The sequence below is a fragment of the Pteronotus mesoamericanus genome, unplaced genomic scaffold (genome assembly GCF_021234165.1).
Source record: "Pteronotus mesoamericanus isolate MK-2021 breed Mesoamerican mustached bat unplaced genomic scaffold, CSHL_Meso_final contig_78, whole genome shotgun sequence".
NCBI classification, from domain to species: domain Eukaryota; kingdom Metazoa; phylum Chordata; class Mammalia; order Chiroptera; family Mormoopidae; genus Pteronotus; species Pteronotus mesoamericanus.
In genome coordinates, this window is record NW_026555258.1 from 14,408,822 (window position 1) to 14,430,817 (window position 21,996).

General features: G+C 46.4%; 1 protein-coding gene across 3 annotated transcripts in view; it reads left to right on the forward strand.

Annotated features, from left to right (window-relative positions):
- The window catches only part of ASTN2 (astrotactin 2), an 807,209-nt gene that overhangs the window by 169,480 nt on the left and 615,733 nt on the right, over positions 1-21,996 (forward strand). For all 3 annotated transcript variants that reach the window (XM_054584473.1, XM_054584474.1, XM_054584475.1), the window contains exon 3: positions 12,148-12,532. In XM_054584473.1, the coding sequence (XP_054440448.1) occupies positions 12,148-12,532 (385 nt within the window). The remainder of the gene's footprint in view (positions 1-12,147; positions 12,533-21,996) is intronic.

A 21,996-nucleotide genomic window follows, 5' to 3' on the forward strand; every position in this document is an offset into this window, starting at 1 on the left:
CTGTTTTCAAAAACCCCGGAGACAGTGAAACAGGAAGCTGAGGAGGAAAGGGTGAGCCCTACCGCTCAGCACTGGCAGGTGCAACAGAGTCATTGAGCAGCTCTTGCTTTGACTCCTGTCTTTGTACAAAGCAGCCTCCAGTCCAGTCCCCTCTCTTTTCCCTTTGCTTGGTGTTTTGTGCCTGATGTTTTGCCTTTAGTAACTGCCTTTCCTGGGGTTTCCCTGATCAGGCCTAGCAGGGGACATCCCAAGGCCATCACAAGATGCCTTCAAGACAGTTGCCAGCTCCATCACCAGGGTTTTAAGTTATTTTTCCCCCCTGGAAATGGCAGCAAAACAGGGCCTTGAAAACACTCCTATTGTGAAGAAACTTGGTGGACAGACAAGGGAGGCGTCAGAAATGTTGGAAAGCCTCTGGGTTTGCAGCTTTGCTTTTTGTGACATCAGTTACTCTGTGCCAGCAGCCACGGGTGTTTGGTTTCTTTCTTCTTTTTCACCACTTCTTTTAGTGAGCATTCACATCTGTAAGTCACTTTGCAACATACAAAGTTCTTTCATAAACATGATTCTTAATGGGGGTTTTGAAGGAAGAGGAAAAGACGCCTGTTATCATGAATTTTTGAAAGGTGGGGAAACTAAGGCTTGGAAAGGTGAAGGGCTGCCCTAAGTGAATCAGTGACAGCCAGGATTTGAACCCATATGCAGTGCTCTTCAAGCTAGGTCACAGGTACGTGACCTAGTACGTTCACTGAAACTCTTTATTTCTATCCGAGTATGGGGCTAGGAATCGTGAAGAGATATAGCTGTCAATGTGATTTCTGTGAAAGGGGGTTGTGTACGAGTAGTCGGGGCTGACATCGCCTCACCTTTCTGTTTTCTGGTTCAGTATCTCCTGAGAATTTACAAGTAAATTAATGATTAAGTAAGTCTGGAATTCAGACCAGCTTCTCCCCTGTGCCCCTGAAGCAGGGAGAAGTAGCCAGACAGTCATCCTATTTGCCTCTTAATTACCCCTTATAACCAGTTTTCCTTCCCCTGCCTTAGGAAACAACTAACGGCAATGTTTTATATATTTTTTAAACTAAGTATCTTTTAGTCTTTTAACACTGAGACAGGACTCAGAAATTATTCAACCCTCGCCCCCTTTAGGGGCTGCTAGGCCATTTGGGGGTGATGCATCCACTCATTTATCCATCCATCCATCCATCCAAAAACTATTTAGTAAGCACCAGCAAAGCACCAAGTTGTTTTGTTGCAGAAGAACAATAAACAAAGCAGAGGTCTCACCTTATGGAAGTTCTTTTTTATTAGAGGCATAGACAAAATTAGCTCATTAATGTAAGATATAACAGCAGGGGGAGGTATTTATATACTGTAAAGAAAGTTTAAGTAAGGGAAAGAGCTGTGCTGGAGACCAGGGTCAGGGCACTGTCCCCCAGAGTCAAGGCAAGTCTTCTCAGAAGAGGCTCCGTCTTAGTGGTAGACCCGCACTCCCAGGCCTGCCCCCACACCAAACTTGCTTTCCCCACCCATGATATCTAAAGAAACCAGCTCACTTGGGAAGCCCCCTGCCTGTATGAAAGTTATTTTGCACATATTACGTACTGGCTCTCAGTGGCCTCCAGCTTTCTCTTGAGTCTTAGTAAAATGTAATGACCCACCCAAAGGGTCAGTGCCGGCATCGTTACTGGAACTCAGGGTTGTCAATTCCGGGGCCTGCATTGACAACCACGATGCTATTTGGTTGGTTTTCTAGTCTTTCTGCCTTATTTTGGGTATCAGTATACTTGGTTGGATGGGCCAGCTCACTCCCCCACCTTTGAACTTGACTGTAATTGAAATTGTAAAGAAGTCCTTTTTATTCCCTCTTCCTCTCTGTTTTGCACTTAAAAGCTATAAGAAACTCAACTTCTTACTATGTGTCCCTCCAGCATAGAACTTATCGAACTGTACATCACAGTAATTATCTGCTTGCTTATTTATTTCCCCAGATTAGCTTGGAGTTCTTCTAAGCCTTGTCTGTGTGTTCCTAAATTCAGGCAGAAGGTTTGGCACAGGGTCGAGGCATAACAATAATAGTAAGAACAATCAAACCAGTTCCTACCTTGTACTGAATGCTTTCTATAGGTCAAGGGCTGCATGATATATTTTACATTTTTTCTTTTAAAAAATAATTATTTTTATTGATTAATTTTTATTGTATTTTTTCCATTACCATTCAGTGCTCTTATATCCCCTTCCCCTGACAATCACTACACTGTTGTCCATGTCCGTGAGTCCTTTTTCCTGTTTGCCTTATTCCTCCAGCCCTATCCCTACCCATAGGTGTCATCTGTTCTCCATCTTATGAGTCTGTCTCTACTTTGCTTGTTAGTTCAGTTTGTTCATTAGATTCCACATAGAGTGAAGTCATATAGTATTTATCTTTCTCTAACTGGCCTATTTCACTTGGTATAATGTTCTCCAGGTCCATTCATACTATCGCAAAGGGCAAAATTTTCTTCCTTTTTATGGCTGAGTAGTATTCCATTGTATAAATGTCCCATTTTACATACACCATCTTATCTAATCCTCACAGCATCCCTTTTGGTGAATGGTGGTATTCCCATGTTAGACCTGTGAACACTGAGCCTCATGGGGAGAATTTTCCAAGAGCACACCTCTGGGTGGCAGAGAAGGACTTGAAACTGCATCTCTCTGCTTCCAGGCCTGCCCTTAGCCTGGCAAATGAATAAATCAATGAATGAGTGCAAGGCTGTTCCCTGGTCACCTGGGTTCATCTGTTTATCTTCATGACTCAAAGAATAGGAAGAAAATCAGTCCCAATCAAAGATGCCTTCTTCCACCTCTCCATCTGTCCATCCTTCAGAGTGGAGTTTCAGGCAGAACTTGAGGGGCCACCTGAGAATGTGGAGTAGGATACTGACTTGTGCTAAACAGCTCATGTGAATTATCTCTAGCTCTCTCTCACACAAATGGAGAATTGCCAAGCAGATGGAGGTATATTTCAGTCACCTGCCTTCAGAGGGGCATTTATTTATTAACTTCTTCAACAAGCAATTGAGGATCTACTGTATACCATGTACCATTCAAATGTGCTCAGAAATAAATAAAACCCTGCCCTTCCCTTCACTGCCTCTCAGTGTAGACATGCCATAAATGCATAATGAGGGCTGTCATTGTCAGACACTGAGCTACGGCTCAGGTACACAGAGTTGGCTAAAGATGCCCTCCAGGGGCTCTCAGGGTGAAGGAGGGTAGTTGGCAGGTGGGAGCATGAATCACTGAGGGGCCTGACAGGTTTCTTAACCCAGCCAGGGGTGGGGGGAAGGGGTTAGAAAGGCTTGTGGAGAGCTCCTGACCTAAGAGCTGAGGTCCAGGCAGAGTGAGCAGCCTGAGCAGAAGCAGAAATGATGTGTGAGATAGTGTGAGGGATACAGCCCATTTAACTACTCTTAAGTACGTGCATACACAGCTGTACCTCTAGGCAGGATGTCCTAAGAATATATATGTCATCTGTGCAGAAGTGCTTTCACATTTGCCTTTGCCTTTCTCACCTAGAGTGTTAGAGCTGGAGTGACTGTTAGAAACTATCCAGTCTCACCTACCCACCCCAGGGAGGGGGAGGGACATGATCAGGGAGGAGACCAGGGGGAGTGAACAGGGGAGCGAAGCTGGGAAACTGCGCACAGAAAATCTCATACTAGGGTGGAGGGGAATTGGTGGCTGTACCACTACTTTGTACGCAATTTTTCAGGAAACAAAGTCTTACCTCAGTAAGGATGTTACTATCCCCTGAGGTCCACTGCTGGTTAACCACTATGCTGAATGTGTTCTATAATGCAGTCTCATTTAACCTGTCGCAAGCCCTCTCAATTAGGTGCTAGGAACCCATTTTACAGATGGGAAAGTGAGGAAACTCAAGTGAGGTACCCAAAGACACACGACTGAAATGGAGTATAGCCATGGCTCAAACCCATGTCTTTCTGACTCATGGGCAGGCACTGCTGGCCCAACGTTCATTAGCTTCCTTCTCCTTGATAAATCACTCTAGGGTTCAGAATGATCTCCCAGGATTTGGCCCCCATTCAGATCTGATCTACAGATGATTAAGGAAGATCGATCGGGGTGGGGAATGAATACGTTCCAAAGAACCACTGAGTTTTCGCTTTATTTCCGTGGCATTATCTTGGGAAATAAAATAGTATCTCTAATAGATACATTATAAGGAGATGATTAGTTTAAAAGAAAAATGCTTCACGTTCTATAGCGGGACCTGCTAAAATAGGTTACCTTATGTCTGTTGAGAGGCAGAGTGATAACTATAGATTAATATAGCTAACTATAGACATAGAAAGATAGGTGTGAGTATATTTTATACATGTGACTGTACACATACTTAGGTTATATATGTACAAATCTTTATCTGTTGTTCTACATTTATGATATCCTACTTGTTCATACATGTAAACTTATCCCTTCATTTGTTATGTGCTAATAAATAAGGTCTTTCATAACCTTCTGGGAGCTGACCTAGAAAAAAAAAATTAACAAAGAGGTAAACTCCTTCCTAATCCAGTGACAGAATCCATACCTCCTTGTCACTATTGGCACTTGCCTGCCAGTCAAAAATCGAGTCTCCTTACCCTGTGGTGTCTATGTGATTTCTGCTCCATTAGCTAACCGCCCACTCGGCTGCCCGCATTTCAGGTCTCAGCTCTCTCTGCACTGTCGGCATTTGGGGCCAGCCAATTCTTTGTTGTGCGTGGCTGTCCCGTGCATGTAAGATGCTTACAGATTCCCAGGCCTCTGCCCACCGAATGTCCTCTCCCTCGTTTGACAACCAAACAATGGCTCTATTACCAAATGTCTTCTGGGGAGCAAAATTGCCCCCAGTTGAGAACTGCTGTCCTACACTATTAACAGCTACCTCAGCCAGTTTCCTGTCTCCAGTCTCTCCACCATGGACATCCAGTGTGATCTTGATTCTGTATCTGTATCTGTATCTGTATCTGTATCTGTATCTGTATCTATTATCTGAAACCTCTGTTTCTATCTGAAGACCGGTTGTGCTGTTGGCAGTGTAGCTCTGACCCATGTTACCATCTCCTTCCCTGGCAGCTCCCTTAGGTTCCAGTGCCCATTTCTAGTCCCTTTGACTCAGGAGAGAATAAGCCTCGTGTTTCCTGGAACCCACCCCAGCTGCAAGGCCTTATCGCATGTATTTGCCACCTCGTGTACTCGCGAGGAAGTTTATCTTCTGAGTCTCCACTTGGTCATCTGTACACTAGGTATAATCTAACCAGTAGGGAAGCTATGTAATGAACATCTGTAACTCTATTACAAGGTAGAAAATGCTAAAATTCCTCAAGTGAGGGTGAGGATGAATCACTGCGGGCCTTCAGAGGGTAAGACATTCCTTCTGGAGAGGGGAGGTCCCCAAAGAGCTCCCCAGGGAGACTGCATTGGAGTTAGTTGTGAAGCCTGGGTGGTGTTTGGACATGCGGACGAGGGAGCGAGAAATAACGATGAGGGCAGCATTCCAGGTGCAAGAAATGGCTTGAGTGACATCTCAGGACATTCAGCGGAGCAGTGCGTTCCAGTGTGTTGGGATATTTAGCACTGTGCCTACTCTGAGATGGGGGCAGGGATACAGGACATTCAACTGCTTCTAGGCACTCAGTACGGTTGGTAGCATGGATGGATGAAGCGTGCATTTTGAGAGGGGGCTCTCAGAAGCAGGTGTTTTGAGACTAGGTTATCCACAAAGTGGAAGCCTGATTGGCAATAACTTGACCTGTGAAACTGCAGGACTGCCCAGCTTGGTCACTGGGAAGGGACTCTGTTCCCAGCTGTGCCTCAGGCATGGTAGGGAAGTTGGACTGAGAACACTGGGGCAGGGAGAGCAAAGCCTGGGAGGGCCAGAGTGTATTAAAACGATCACAGTGAAAGGCAGTGGCGACCAGACTTAGATCAGCCGTAGGATGGAGGGAAGAAGAAGGTGGTGGATTTCTCAGAAGCTGTTGGGGGCATTGGCTCCATATTCTGCCTCCAATACTATTTTAGGATATTCCGTAAACTTGGTCAGGTCACTTCTCTCTGGACTTCAGTTTCCTTATCTGTGACACCAAGGGCTTGGATTATTTTCTTTATAACCCCTCCAGCATAAACATAAACTGAGGCCTGAAAAGAGACTTCCCAGACAGCTTGAAGGCCCAGCCCCTTTCCTGATGAGCTCTGTCACTCTGCAGATGGCCAAGGGACACCCAGTGGATCAATAGTCCCCAGTTATCCTGGGGCTGGCTGTCAGGACCAGACATAAGTGGCGAGAAGAGAAGGACATTACTTGGGAGAATATGCATGTTCACAGCTCTGAGGATTAAAGGCCCGTGTTCTTATCACTGCTGAACAGAGTATTATAAATCCAGCCTTAGAATACCAAATCCCCTTGCAGCTCGGCCGTTGTGGGGGAATATTAAAAAGGCCAGAGACAAAAATAATCAGTTTCCAAATGACACATTGTCAAATAAAGCATTTCTCACATTATCCCTTTCTTTCCTTTCTCTGGCTCCTTCTCCCATGCCTGGATAGAACATGAAAAATAGATTAAAATGAGTCCACGCTGAATGCAGTTCTGACTTTCAGAAGGCTCTCTTGATGGGGTGATTTGGGGTACTGTTTATTTTTCACCTCTCTATAGTTTCCAGTGTTTGCAGTTGTAAGTACATAAACCAGCCGGAGGCTCTAGCTCCGGGATAAAGGCACAGCAGCAAAGAGGGCCCTGCAAGGTTTGATCTGGTGCCCCGTGGATGCTGCGGTCAGAGCTGATACAGGGACTACGAGATCACGTGCCTCTGGAGGGATTCACATCTGGCCAGGAGTTTAGGCTTCTGGATGTTTATTAAGCACCTGCTCTGGGCCAGGCACTGCCTCTGAGGCTGGGTAATTGGTAGGGTAAGTGGCAGCTCAGGACCTAGTGTGGGAAAATAGTCAGCCATGATTGGGTCGAAGATGTGCAGCCAGGTTACTGACACCTATGGGAGTCTGAGAGGCAGGCACAGCCCCACCCCGACCGGAAGAGGCAGAGGATCCTGAGGAAGTGATGTTCATGCTGAGAGATGACGGGGTGAGTAGAGGTGAGCTAATGAAGAGGAGTAATGTATATTAGCTTCCAGGGCTACTGACCCAGTGCGTGCAAATCAGGGGGCTTCAAACAATAGAAATGTGTTCTCTTGTGGTTCAGGAGGCTGGAAGTCCACACTCAAGATGTCAGCCAGGATTGTTCATTCTGGAAGCTCTGAAGGGAAATCTGTCTCATGCCTCCCAACATCTTCTGATGGTTGCTGGCAATCCTTGGTGTCTCTTGGCTGGTAGATGCACTCCCATCCCTGTCTCCATCTTCACATGGACTTGTGTATGTGTGTGTCCTTTCCTCTTCTTGTAAGGACACCCGTCATTGGATGTGGGGCCCACCCAATCCAGTATGACTTCATTTTAACCAGTGACAACTGCAAAGATCCTGTTTCCAAATAAGATCACATTCTGAGGTTCTGGGTAGATATGAATTTTGGGATCGTTGTTCAGACCACATCAGGGAGTGAGTGAGAGAGAGAGAGAGAGAGGCTCTGGGATCAGGGAGCAGCCAGTGTGAAAGAGCTCAGAGCATCACACTTAGGTGGATGCTAATCACTCAGTGTGGCTCTGGGACAGGGTATAAGTTGGGGCTTGTGCAGAGCTGAGGCATGAGAAGGAAGCAGCCCCTAGTCATGAAAGGCCTTGGGTGCCAGGCTACGGATCTCAACATTATCCTGAGGGCTGTAGGGAGCCATGAAAGGGTTTTAAGCAAGGGTGTGTGTGTGCATAACGATTTGGTTTTGGATAGAGGAGTAGAGAGGCCGAAGTAATGAGACTGGTATTTGTTGACCTTGGTGGTGCCAGACCTTTTATTGTCTTGTTTAATCCTTAGTGTAACCCGTCACATTGGGAACAATCAGCACATTTTATGGTGAGCCTGTTGCAGCCCAAGGAAGAAAAATGCCATAGCCGGCTTGTTACACACAGCCAGCAGGAGGCGGGGAAGCCAAGGGTCCCATGTTGGCTTCTATGCTCCATCACACACTCTGCCCCTGACATCACATACCCGTCCCCTGGTCTGTCTTCACTGGAGGATCTGAGACTCACCGTCAACAGCAGAACAAGAGGAGGGGGCTGATCCTGCTCTAGAGAGACTTCTAGTAGGGAAGATTCCAGAAGCTGTGGGGACATCCATTCCTTTTCCCACCCCTTTTCTTTCCCCCTTTCTGCCTGCGGGTTGGTGAAATTCACCCCAAGGCTGATGCCACTTGCAGTCATGCAGAAACCAACCCCTAACTCACAGATTGGCATTTTTATTTCTGGAACTTGCTGCCACTTCTCCAACACAGTCCAAATTGAATATGGCCCTGGGTCATCTCCAAGGCCAGCAGGGCCTCAGCTTGCCACCCCTGGGGCCTTGTCATCTTCTTAACTTGCTTTCTGAAAATGCACGGCCCTCTGCCTCCATCCTCTTCCCCCGCCTCTGCTCCCTGCACACACTGCAGTGTTTTCTCCTCCACTAGGGCCTGTGTTTGCTTCCGGCATGTAGGCTCAGTGGCTGGATGCTCTGGTCCTGCTCACCTTGCCAGCAATGGCTCCTGCTCTTCTGTTTGCTTGTTTGTGGAGAAGGCAGTCCACACAGAATGGGGGACAGCTGTCCCGGAATGGAACCGTACAGCAGCCTGAACCAATCCAGGTGAACACAGGTCACGGTGTCTTTGTGAACCTGAGTTACTCTTCTGCTTCCTTTGGATCCAATGTCCCACTAGGACAGAGGTGGCCGGATGGTTCTCTCAAGCTCTTTTGCTTTTGAGCTGCACCCTTCAGTTTGTAAGGGTCAGCAGAGCAGTGTTCAGGTTTGTCCGCACATCGACCCTGTTGGGTCCCATGGATCAGAGTTTGTGACCCCTGATCCCATGGATCAGAGTCTGTGACTGTTTACCACGTTCTAGGCTCGCCACATCCACGAACTCACTTCTCAACTCCCTCAGTAAGGACGTTTTTGACCCAGTTTTATGGATGAGAATATTTTAACTCAAAGAGATGCAGCCCATTGTCCAAGATCACCCAGCTTGTATATTGGCAGCATGAGATTTTAAAGAAGTCTTTCTGAGCCCAAGCCTTTACCCATAGTTGTTTGCTATACTCTTCCAAGTATCATCAAGTCCAACCTACAGATGAGCAAACTGAAGGTGTGCAGGGGAAGAAGGGAGATTTGAGATCACACAGTGAGTAATGTTGGAAGCTGATCCAGGACTGCAGGGGTGACAAGGGGGGTTTCTGCAGACATAAGGGGTCAAGGAGGGGCCATAGTAGCAGGTGGACTGTTTGATTAGGTCTCATCTTTCCCAGGTCATTGTTGGCTCTGGGATCTGACCCCAGTGTCAAACACCCATAATTGGGGTTTGAAAGGGGCTGGGGGTGAAGGGCCTGAAATAGGCAGGGCCTGACCCCTTAAAACGAGTGAAGGCCCCAAAGGCGAGAAGAGAGAGGGCTGAGTCCGTCAAGGAGACTTCTCTGGGGGTGTCAGTGAACCAAAATTAAAAGCTTCCATGAATATGCAGCCTCAGGATATGCCCATTGAGTCCTGGATTTGAAAATAATTTTTCCTTTTCCCTTCTCAGGATACCCTCTCTATCCATGCATCCTTACCGTCTTCCCCATTTCCCTGCCCCCGACCCCTTGGCTTCTGTGAACCACTGGGCTGTAAAATAGCCAATGACTGTGCAGCAAAAGCTTGGTTCAGATCCCTGCATTACCACATCCTGGCCCTTTGCACCAGCTGGAATGAAGATCAAATCCTATGTGACTTCAAGCAAGTTATTTAACCTCTCCAAACCACCTTTTCCACATTTTGTTTATATAATAGAAACTAAAAACCCTGTCCCATATGACTGTCTTTAAATCTTTAAGATAAAACAAGATAACAGTAAGTAATAGTAAGGAAAAGGCCTGCTATTTTATTTTATTTTTTTTTACCAAGTGTCAGGGTTCTCCCTGCCTCCTTTCTCGCTTCACTCTCCTTTCCTATTTCCTTTCCTTCTCACTCCTCCTTACTCCCCCCGCGTCTCCTTTCTTCCCTATCTTTGATGCAAAAAAAACCCCAACAACTAATATCATGTCACACATGATTTCTAGACACAGAACAATCATCTTTTCAGTGGAAGCAAAAAGGGTCTGTTCTTGTTTTTTTTAGGGCTCCAGAGGTGATAAAATACACACACATACTACGTTTTTGACAGATTACACACACACATACATATAAAACACAAACTTACATCTCTGCTTGGTTTCTGTATCTATTTTTAAGTTTCAGAGAAACCTTCCTGGGGTTTCAGAGTCAAAGTCAAGGCAGGGCTATTAGCTAGACCTGCCACCTGGTCACCTATTAGCCCACTTACCCACCCACTCCACACCCCCTGCAGAGGTGATGAATTCTAGCTCAGTGAGCTGAGGGCCTTGAAAAAATAACACAATAGATTTCCAATGCGGTCAGCAGGATAGCTGAGCCATTTCAGTGAATAATGTTTTTCTTGGCCTAAACAGGTATTCTTAACAACATTCATCTTTCCCCTTACCCCGATACGATGCATTCAGGGTTAACGTCTGTCGTCTCTGTTTGATGTTAGGTAGTTATTAGAAAACATCCTTGCCTTCAGTGAGATCATAGTCAAGAAAGAAGAATCAGCCACATGGGTGTGGTTGAAAGAATACAGGCTTTAGAGCTAAAAAGCAACACCACACCAAACACAAAAATGAGACTGAGATTGACATCTCACTCCGCTCCTCACCACCTGATTTCCTGAGTCTCGATTTCTCCGTCCCTCTTGCCCATACAACAGAGGGTGATCCTTCCCAGCTGTAGGGACTTGCAAAAATATGCAGCAGGGACTCAGCAAGGTGGCTTCCAGTCTCCGAGACATAAAGCATGAAGTTACCAAAGCAAAGCAGGATGACTGAGAGGCCTGCCCTTCTCCTGGGATATGCATCTGGTCCATATGAGGCGGGGCCAGGAGGATGCACACCTTCCGCCTCAAGCGCCGGACAGGCGCTGTGGGAAATACAGACGTGTTTTGCAAAACCTCTGCCCTTTAAGGGAGCTCACAGAGTGGGGTATTTGATGAATCTCGTGAGTCACGTGAGATATGTTATAATATAAATGCTTCAGCATATTCCAATTTAATGTATGGCATGCAGACCCAATTCAGTTCTTACCAGTTGCTTGTTTTAAAGAAAAATAAACTTGTCCTGACTGGTGTGGCTCAGGGGGTTGGGCAGTGTCCCGCAAAGCAAAAGGTTGTCAGGGCACATGCCTGGGTTGCAGGTTCAGTCCCTGGTCGAGACACAGTTGAGAGACAAACTGATTGATCTTCCTATCTCACATCAATGGGTTTTTTTGCCTCTATTTCTCCTTCTCTTCCCCTCTCTCTTAAAATAAATAAAGTCTAAAAAAAACCAAAAGCTTCAGTTTGCTTTAAATTTCTGATTAAAGGAGCCCTACCCCTTGTTGGGAATCAAATATTAAAAGATATCACTTCTGATAGTGGAGGAAATGATGTTGTAATTGACTTAATGATTTTACATTGGCAGCAGAATGGAAAAAAGGCTATCTCTTGAGCCCTCAGTGGACTCAGTCTAGAAAAGAAAAAGCAAGGCTGAAAAGTGTAAGTAAATGTCCTGAGGCCATTCCCCTGACAGGAGATAGTGTCAGGACTCAGACACTCGCTAGTGTGAAGCCACAGCCCTGGCCAACATGACCAAAACTCATCTCATGTGCTCCTTATAGCAACCTTATGAAGAAGGAAGGACAGGGAGTCTTACTCATCCTCATACATGCAAAAATCAAGGCTCAGGGAAGTCAAGTTGTTTGCCCAAGGCCACACAGATTGTTGGTGAGAAAGCCTTGTTGGAAAACAGTGTCTCTCTGGCTTCAAACCGTGGCTGGTGGTTCCTAGGGCTTTCTGAGCCAAACCCAGGGGTCTGGGCTGAGTGTGGTGCACAAGAAGAGCCAATCTAGCATCCTCGTCCAAATAACAGCGGCCCATTTGCTGTCCTTCTTCCCTCCTGCTCCAGGGTGGCCTCATCGCTCTGCTGCTGTTGCTGCTGGTGTTCACTGTGGCACTGTATGCCCAGCGGCGCTGGCAGAAGCGTCGCCGTGTCCCTCAGAAGAGCGCGAGCACCGAAGCCACTCACGAGATCCACTACATCCCATCCGTGCTGCTGGGTCCCCAGGCCCGGGAAAGCTTCCGCTCCTCCCGGCTGCAGGCCCACAATTCCGTCATCGGTGTGCCCATTCGGGAGACCCCCATCCTGGATGATTATGACTATGAAGAGGACGAGGACCCACCCCGTCGGGCCAATCACGTCTCTCGTGAGGATGAGTTTGGCAGCCAGGTGACCCACACCCTGGACAGCCTGGGCCGGCCAGGGGAAGAGAAAGGGGACTTTGAGAAGAAAGGTGAGTCCTCCTTGTTTCACCCCATATTCTAGGGGCATTTTGGAGAGCTAGGAATAGTTATAAGAGCTGGACAGTTGGGTTGGTATTGTCTTTTGGGCTAAGCCACTTTGAATTTATGGCCATCTTCTGTTGGGTTATCAGCGTTTGTCTTCTCTGGTTCTTCAATAGTGAGGGGAGAAATAAAAGATTGTCAGTGTTACTGGAATTAGAATTTTGAAGAGCATCAGAAGTTACATAATGCCACATCTCGCAACTCTCTCTTGATTACTTCCTTTGATGGCCTTCTCACTACTCAGGAAAGAGCTCATCTCATTTCCAGACACTACAATTAGAAAGTTTTTTCTTACATTGAGTTGAAATGTATTTCTCTAGCCCTCTACTTCCAGAAATAACGTAAATCTTATCTTCCTTCTCCAAGACATCTTTTGGAAAAATTGACAACAGAAAAAAACGGCAATTTCTGGAAATCAATCTAAATCCACAACCCCAGTTTCTTTAGCTCATCTCACGCGATGTGTTTTTCAGACATTTTATCATTTTGGTCACTGTCTCCTAGATGCAGAGTCTAATTTTGTATTTCCTGGAGTGTAATACCAGAACTGACAGTCCTCTTCCTCAAGGTGGGGATGCTTCTGCACAGGGCAATGTGGGACTCTTACCTCCCTCTTGCAAGCTCTTATGCTTCTGTTGATGCAGCCCAAGATCACCTTTATATTTTGCAGCTATTCGTGGCTTATACTGGAGTTTTTGATGACGAAGACCTCTCACTCTTTCTCATATGTGCCATTGTAACAACACATCCGCTGAATCTTTTGGGGGGCAATGAATGATTTGGACACACACAAGATGTGTTCACACTTGTCTTTATTAAGCGTCTATGGCTCCAGCTTGTTTATAGATCGGACTTGGCTGTTTTTCTTTAAATAAATGCTACAAAGGTACGATTTGGTTTTTTCTCCACATTGTCTATGTGGTGCTGACGGTAATGATGAATGAAAAGCTGGGCTGGAGACCTCAGTTCTAACCCTGACTCACTCTTCTTTGTGACCTAATAGGACCCTCACTGCTTGGCCTAGCCCTGGAGCTCTGAACTCTACATTTTTCTCCTTTGCTCCAAAGATCTTTTCTCTTAGATACATCTTTTTATGGTTCCCACCCCCACCCCCAAAAAAGGACACACACACACCCCGCCTCCACCAATGTCCAGAGGGAGAGCAGCAGACATCTTCAAAGCGGGAAAGCGGGTCAGGGAGGCAGGTCACTGACAATGATCATTTGACCTCCTTTTCTCCCTTCCCACCCTCCCTTAGCCAAACTGGAAGGTAGTACAAATGGCCATAGAGAGTCTGCATTGGGGAGGTGGAGTGATGCAGAAATTACAGATACCGTCCAGCTTTTCGAGCTCTCTGACAGGGCAAGTTGCATGCGTCCCTGCCATTAAAGGGCACGAGACTGTTCTGCCTTTCAGTGCGGTTAGGAAGCTTAGATGACACACATGAAGTGTTTGGTACACATTCAATGTTCAATACACATTTCTGTTACTGTTATTCACACCATCTGTCTCCAAAGTTGTTACACTGTGCCAGACACCACGATAGACCCTGTGACAGAGGTGAGGAAAGTAGAATCTCTGTCCTTGACATTGCAGTTCTCTTCCTGGGAGAAAAACAGGGATGGGGGTCAGGAAACGAAAGATGAAGCTCAAATGGTCCTGGGTCTGTGTGTCACACACAAGGATGCGGCAGAGCCGAGATGAGAGCCCAGATCCCTGACAGCCAGCCTCAGCCTCCTGGCCAGAGCCTTGGCTGTAGGCATCTGCCTCACACCCCTAGCATCATGGAGATGGCCCAGTTCACTGGGGGGTGGGGCCGTCCGGGGGCCGTGCACCTTAAACAGAACACGCATGCACACAGGCTTGCGATTTTAGCTGCCTGCAGAGCCTCTCTGTGTTGCAATTGTGGTAGTAGTGGTGGGGGGTGGAGATACTTGGGTCTTGTATGACAGAGACAGCCCAGGGGACAGAACTGTGCTGGATTCAGAGGGCTCAAAACACAAATCCCTGAGAAGCAGGCGAAGGTGCTTTTGGCCCCCTTCTTCCTAGTGAGGTACTCTCTCCCTTGTGTTTTCTTTCAAGCAGAACTCTATTCAAGCAATCACAAAGCCAGGCCCTTATTTTCTGAAATCTCAACTCTACCGTTGAGAAGCACAAAAGAGAAATCCAACGGGAATGAGTGGTGGATGCGTGAGAAATGAGGCCCAGCCCTCCTGCCCGGCGGCCCAGTGGAGTGGAGGAGAGTGGGTTGCATTTGCACCATGGCTTGCAGTTCACTGGCTGCAAGGCCTTGGGCAGAACTCTTGGCCATCCTGCAAAGCCAGGCCTTCATCATCTTACCTGTTTTCATGTGAGCAAAATCATTTTTTCAAGTGTGCCTCTGAGTGGGCTTTAAAATAAAGTGCAGCTGGAAATCAAACAAAGCACTTTCTTCAATACTGTATCCCAGCCGCCATGAGGGTGAGAGAGGAACAGACCAAGGTGGGACGGAAGTGGAGGGTACACTTTTCCTGACTCCAAGTAGGACACTGGTTGTCCTCACCGTAGGCACGTGGCTGCTGGTGGCTGTTCTTGCAGCATTATGGTCCCCCAGCACCTGTTCCTCCATGTCTGGGCAGAAGAGGCACAATGATGTGGCAGATTGCAGGAGATCTAACAGCAGCAGCTTAGACCAAACTTGGGTTTTGTCGCCTCAGGTGGCCGTGGAGAGAGAACCATGAATCTGTCTCTTTCATGGGATGACCTAGGCACAGCCTTTTCATTGAGAGTGGCAGGCACTCAGAGGCTTGGCAGTCCCTGCATCGGAATGCTGAAGCTGTTTGAAATTACCTTGTCCGGGGCTAGTCCCACCTGTACATTTCACACTTAGAATTTACCTATAAATTCAAACCGCTTCATCACACTTGAGTTCTGTCTGCCTGCTTTTCAGAACAGACCTGAAATAATAGAAGGGCGGTCTGGAGAGCAGAGGGAGAAAGTTCATTACCAAGCGACAGCTGCTTGGGTTCCCAGATCCTAAGCAGGTCTGATGCGCAGATGATGCACACCTGTATGGCTGTGTGCCCTTTGTTAAATGTTGATGTTCTTCCATGCCAATTGGTAAATGGCTCACGGCCCGGACCCACCCCCATGCCCTCATGCTCCCTGGCAGTCCCAGCCCCTCCCCAAAGACCCTCCTGAAGTCCCCACTGACCAAGACTAGGGCGGCTGGCTCCAGTCTTACTAGCTAGTGCCTGTACTTTAGAAGTTCTCAGCTATTGTGGTATCACCCCTGATACCACCTTAGAAATGAGAATTTAATCATGTGTTTGGTACATAACAGAAACTGGGTACATTTTAAGTCCCATTTTTCTTACCCATCTTTAAATGCATGTCTGTCTTCCCTCAATATTATGCATGGAGGCTCAAGGAAATGAAAATAACAAATTTATCACTTTATCAAGGGATAAGCTGAATGATTTCTTAATTTTGTTTTATCATTGTGAAAGAAATGCATACTCTTTGTAATGGAAGGAAGGAAGGGAAGGATAGAGGGAGGGAAGGAAGGAAGGAAGGAAGGAAGGAAGGAAGGAAGGAAGGGAGATGAATGGAAAAAAAAGAAAAGAAAAAAAGTAAAAGGAGACAAGAAAGAAGTCTGAGCTGTGTAAAGGAAGAAATAAAAGTCCTACTTTGTCTTTCCATCCTATCCTACTGACAGGACTAAAAAGCTAATCCTTTATAATAGCTTGATTTATATTCTTCTAGCATTTTCCAATGTACACAGATATACACTGATGGGGCCATCTGAGCCACATACATCATTCTGAAGCAATCTGATGGTTTACCAAACGGCGTAAGAAAAGCATCTTTTCGTGTCAGCCATGCACACCGCTCTTATTCTTGCCAAAAGCTATATAGGATCCCAGAATATGAGTATATGAAAGGCATCAGTATATACTTTATTTCCCCTGTGTTGGTCATTATCTCAATTTTTTTGCAGTTATAATAAGTCAATAAACATCCTGTACTGACACACACACGTACATACACATACATGTGTATATCTTGCAGTATAAGACTATTCCTGTAAGGCAGATGCCTAAAAGCATAATCTCTGCCTCAAAGGACACACATTATACATTTGTAATTACACATTATACACTTGTAATTTTGGTAAGTCCTGTTATATTTATTCATTTTAAAAACTGGTCTTATACACTCAAGGTGGGGCTGCCTATACTCTCCCACACCAGTCTGCACAAACAGCCTTTTCCTACTTCACATTGACTATTTGTATGGTATCATGGACCCTTCTGGCTTTTATCTATATACTTACGATTTTATATGTGCGAGTTTCTCCTTTGATTTTTTTCTAATAAACATCAGTCCAAATTCTTCTCTTTGTTGGAAGTCAGTCCTCATAGTTACCTTGAGCTAGGATTCTTTTGGTGAAGTGATGCAAAATAAAAGATTTGTTTTTGCTCTCATACTGTTATTCAGGACCTAGGATAGAAGAAGGAAAGAGAAGTGACATCATATACCAGTGGCGGCACCCAGTGACAGAGAGGGAAGGGTCACGAGCTCTCTGACGTGGGTCAGTAGCTTAAACCTTAGTGTTGTTCAGGATCACAGACCAGAACCTCTGAGGGTCAGTGGGACCTTTGTTGAGAGAATGAGGAGGAAGGGATGTTTCCTGAGTCCCTATAACAACTCCACTGCTGTCTAGTACATTATCTCATTGAGCTACTTGTAATTAACACTGAGGGGAAAGTGGATGAAAGGGTTGTCTAAGAAACCAGTGCTGTTGCTGCTGCTGATGACATTAGCTGGCCTCTACTTGGTGATAACCACTGTTTTGGGAACTTTCCACAAATTATGTCACTTACAGCTCACAATAATGCTATGAGTTATGTACTAATATCGCCCCCACTCTGCAGAGCAGAAGACTGAAGCAAAGAAGGCTTAAAAGGCTGGTCCAAGGTCATAGAGTTGGAAGGGGGCAGAGCCAAGTAAAACTAGCAGGAAAGCCCCCATTGGCGGGGGGGGAGGGGTGCTGAGCTGGGATGGAACCCACTACACCGCACTGAGCCTCAGGACCCTTGGGAAGGGGCCAAGCTCTTCAGTCCCATGGATAGCTAACACATAGGGACCATGAGCTTCCTACAAATCTGGAAAGAAAAAATAAGTAATTAACATCTGTTCTCTGAGGCGGGAAGCTGCTACGCGGTAATTCTGAGCTCAATTGGCAGAAAGGACTTTGCGACAGGGGATATCCCCGTTTTTTGGAGTGTTCTGAGTGGTCCCCAAGGGTGCAGGGAACTCATGTGCAATGTCAATAAACCACTCTAGGGTGACAGAGAACTGAGAAGCTGCTTATTAACTCACCCTTCCAACAGCCCTTGTGAATGCCATGCAAATGTCATCCTTGTACCATGCTTTCTAAAACCTCAGAGCCCTTTCATAGTCAACCCCTCATTCAGTGCCTTATCTTGGTATTTAAACGTCTTCACGCAGAGGCTCTAGCCTAAGTTTGCAGCCCGGTCACCTCCACCCCTGCCCATCCATCCCCTCTTTAAGCCACATCCGTCTTGCTGATGTCCCCCCAGCACCTCATCCGCACACGCCTTCCTGCTTGCTTGTAGCCCCTCCTCATCCATTCTGCACACCACGGCCACTCTGTTACAATCCCTCTGGTTACAGCAGTCTCCTGCCTAAAGTTTTTCCAGACTTCTCATTGCTCTTGACCCTCACTGTCTATGCTCCAGCCACAGTGGCCTTCTTTTGGTTTTCCAGCCTGCTGAGGTTCCTCCTCCACAGGCCCTTTGCATATGCCAGGGTTATCTTTGCTTGGAGAAATTCTCCTCTTTCCTCCCCATCTGCCTTGGTTGACTCCTCATTATTTTGGTCTTTGCTTGAATACTATTTCATCAGATACAGTTTTCTTCCTCCATGAATTCTCTTTTGTCATCTATCAGTTCTCCTATTTGTTTCCATAATAGTACTTTTTTATTGTATTTATTAAATATTTTAATATTCTTACGAGATTCAGAGCCCCATGAGATTGGGTACCAGGTCTGTCAGGTTTGTTTTGTGCCCAACACAGTGACTGGCACCTTATAAAATCTGTGTTTGGCTAAGCCCTGGCCATGTGGCTCATTTGGTTGGAGCATCATCGCATGCACCAAAAAGTTGCAGGTTTGATCTCCGATCAGGGCATGTACAGGAGATAACCAATCAATGTTCCTCTCTCACATTGTTATTTTTCTCACTCTCTCTCAAAAATCAATAAACCTCTCCTTGGGTGGGGATTAATAAAATATGTTGGGTTAGTAGATGGAGGAATGGATACATGAATGATGAATAAATACATGTCTTAGAGCCTTCCCACAGGCTGGTAACCTCTGCATGGACCACTTACCCTTTTTCTGAACTGTACAAACCTTATTTAGTATTTTCAAATCAATGATCTGTTGGATCTTCCCATCCATCTCATAAGGAATAAATTATCAAAATTTAGAGATCATCTCAATACAACTAAAAGTAACAGAACCATAACTGGAACCCACTTTTCCTGATTCCCAAACCCAAGCATGTTCTGAGGATAATGTGTGTTAATCCAGCCCATTTATTTGATCAGGAGATGTAAGACATGGGCTTAGATGCTAGCAGGCTGAGTCTCTTAGAGCTGCTTTTATCAAAAATGTTGAACACAAGTCACAATGGGAAATATATTTTGCACAGTGGCCATACATGTATGCGTATGAATGTGTGTGTGCATATCTCTAGAATAAGTTTTGCAGAAGAATACTTACCCTTATTACATGTGGCATGCTCTGACATTTTCTGTTCTTTTTATGTCGCCTTTTAAATGCTGGTGTGAGCCACTGAATTGATTTCACAGTTTATGAGTGGGTCATAACCTGAATTTCAAAGACCTTTCCAGCTTTAGAGAGGCTACATTGGGCTGGAAGATCCATGGGGGGACAGATCCCCGGATCACTGGGTCTGTGCTACTGTCCTGGGGGTGCTTCTTGCCCAGAGATCCGGAGGATGGAGGTAATCCAAGGGACCGAAGGTCAGGGGCTGATGGAGGAGCTCAGAGTGGGGTCTGAGACAGGCAAGGCCTACGTGCCCGCCACATGTCTTACCCACACTGTCCCTGTGGCCAACCAGTTGGTGTCTTTCCCCCAACACTCTAGCTCACCGGTCCCATTGTCTCCATACTTTCTCTTAAAACTGCTGACCCTGCCCTTCCAAAGGACACAGTCTCTCCTCTGTCTTCTTTCCTTGGACATCGTTCCTCCTACCCAGACCCCCCCCCCCACCCCCGGTGCCTCTCTCTCTCTCTCTCTCTCTCTCTCTCTCTGAAGCTCTTCCTCTCTGCTCCCTGTTTCAATTCCAGCTCAACGCCCTCCTGTTCCCACCTGTCCTAGAGCCCCAGGTGCAGATTCTCAAACAGCCCGAGGAAACTGCATTTTGAATGACAGCTCCGCATGCGGACAGAGCCTTGAGGCTCTCTGGGGACAAGAGGAAAGCAGAATGGGCATGGTTGTCCTAACCAGAGCAGGACTGCTTTAAACTGTTTCATACATTGGGGTTCCACATAAGCTTATTTTTGAAAGATAGGCTGTCCAGCATAAAAAGAAATTAAATTTCAACAAGACTTTCTTATACCGAAGTGCCCTGATGTCCTGTGCCTGCTTCTTGATTCAAAGCCCTCTTTGAAGCCTGCACTGTACAACATCCCAGAGCCTGTTTGGTACCTTCTGTCTCCCCTTCTCTTCCATCCGCTATTCCCACAGAGAGCTGTATGAATTTTAGTCCCTGCATCTTCTCTTTGGGTACAGCTCTCCCTCACTACTCAGTCACTCGCTTTTTTCAAGAGATGTTAACTGAGTGCCTACTGTGTGCAAGACCCTGTGTTTAATGCAGAAGATACAAAGCAAGATGAGAAATAGTTTCCTCCTCAAAAGCTCACAGTTTGGAGGGGGTATAAAACAGTCATAGCTGCTTTATTTTAGACAGCCCCTTAACAGTTAGAGAATGGCTTCATAAACGTTGTATGATAAACTCTGTGTGCTACTGAACCTTTTCTTGAGAAACAAGGAGTTTTATTTGGGCTCAGAAATTAAATCACTCACTCCACGATACAGGGACAGTGGTGGTGAGGCCGTGCTTAAACCCATGCTTCTAGAGTTCAAAGAAGTCCACTACTTTCTTTCTTTTGCCACATTATATTTATCCCTACAGCATCCTGAGTATAATTTGGCAAACAAGTTGTTACATCTACATTACCCTCCCCTTCTTAATTTTAAAGATCATAAACTCTTTGTCTTTGGAAATATTAAAACAAGATCAGGGAGCCATTTGTCAAGGATGGTGTAGCAGGGTTGGAGATTAGGCACCATTTAAGTAATCCCTTCTAATTCTCAGATTGTAAAACTTGAATTTACTCTGTTTCCACTCCATTTTCTTCTTAGTACTTCTTGGAAAAGAAAGAGGAATAAAATCTGTGGTTGGAAAAGTAGGTTCCTTAGAACTAGCCAGCCTGGAAAGGATTCAGAATTGAGAAGTGTGTTTTGTGTGTGTATTTGTTTTTGTTTTTTCATTAACTCTGACTAATCACTGGTGGAATGGCAGGAAGTTCATTTTTGCCCCAATTAATCATATCGCACAGTGGGAGACCAGACCCTAACTCTGCAGCAGAGCTTTTTGGCTTCGATTTCCAGGCTTTGGCCATTGGCCCTGGGGCCTAAATGCCCAGGCTTGGCGAAGCCAGAGGGAGCCGAGCTTCCCGCAGACAGGGGCTCGGCGGCCCCAGACAGCCCTGCTCTGAGCCGTCCGCACACTCTCTAAAATAAGATATAGACGGAGATTTGTCATGAAATCACAAACAGGGCTGTCACCAAAGCTGTCGCCAGAGCCCCTTAAAATGTCACTTCCCGGCATTAATTGCCACGATAGCAAAACAAACGGACATTCTCTGAACATTCACTCTTCGCCTCCTCTCTCGTGATCCTCTCTTTACCTCCTGTCTCCCCTTCTCCCAGCTCCCACAAAGAGCCCCTTCCTCTTTGTCTCCAGGGATCCTCAGGGCATTCTGACTTGATTAGACTGTGCCAGACAAGGCACCCCTCCACCCCTACCCCCACACACTGACAGGTGAGGGCGAAGGAGGCCTGATAAATGTCAGGGGCTGAAGACACCGTTCCCTGATTGATCAGAGCCGGAGCAATTTCCCAGCAGTCAGGGACTCTGTACCTCGCATCCTGGCCGCCCTTGAAATGGCTGGAAACCACCCAGTGGGGCCTGCCGGTGGCACCGAGCCCTGGCAGCTCAGCCTCGTGCCTCCCACAGCCAAGCAACCTGCCCCTGGTTTGCGTAGCCTCGTGCGCCTCGGGAATGCAAGAAATCTCTGTCCTCGCCCACAGAG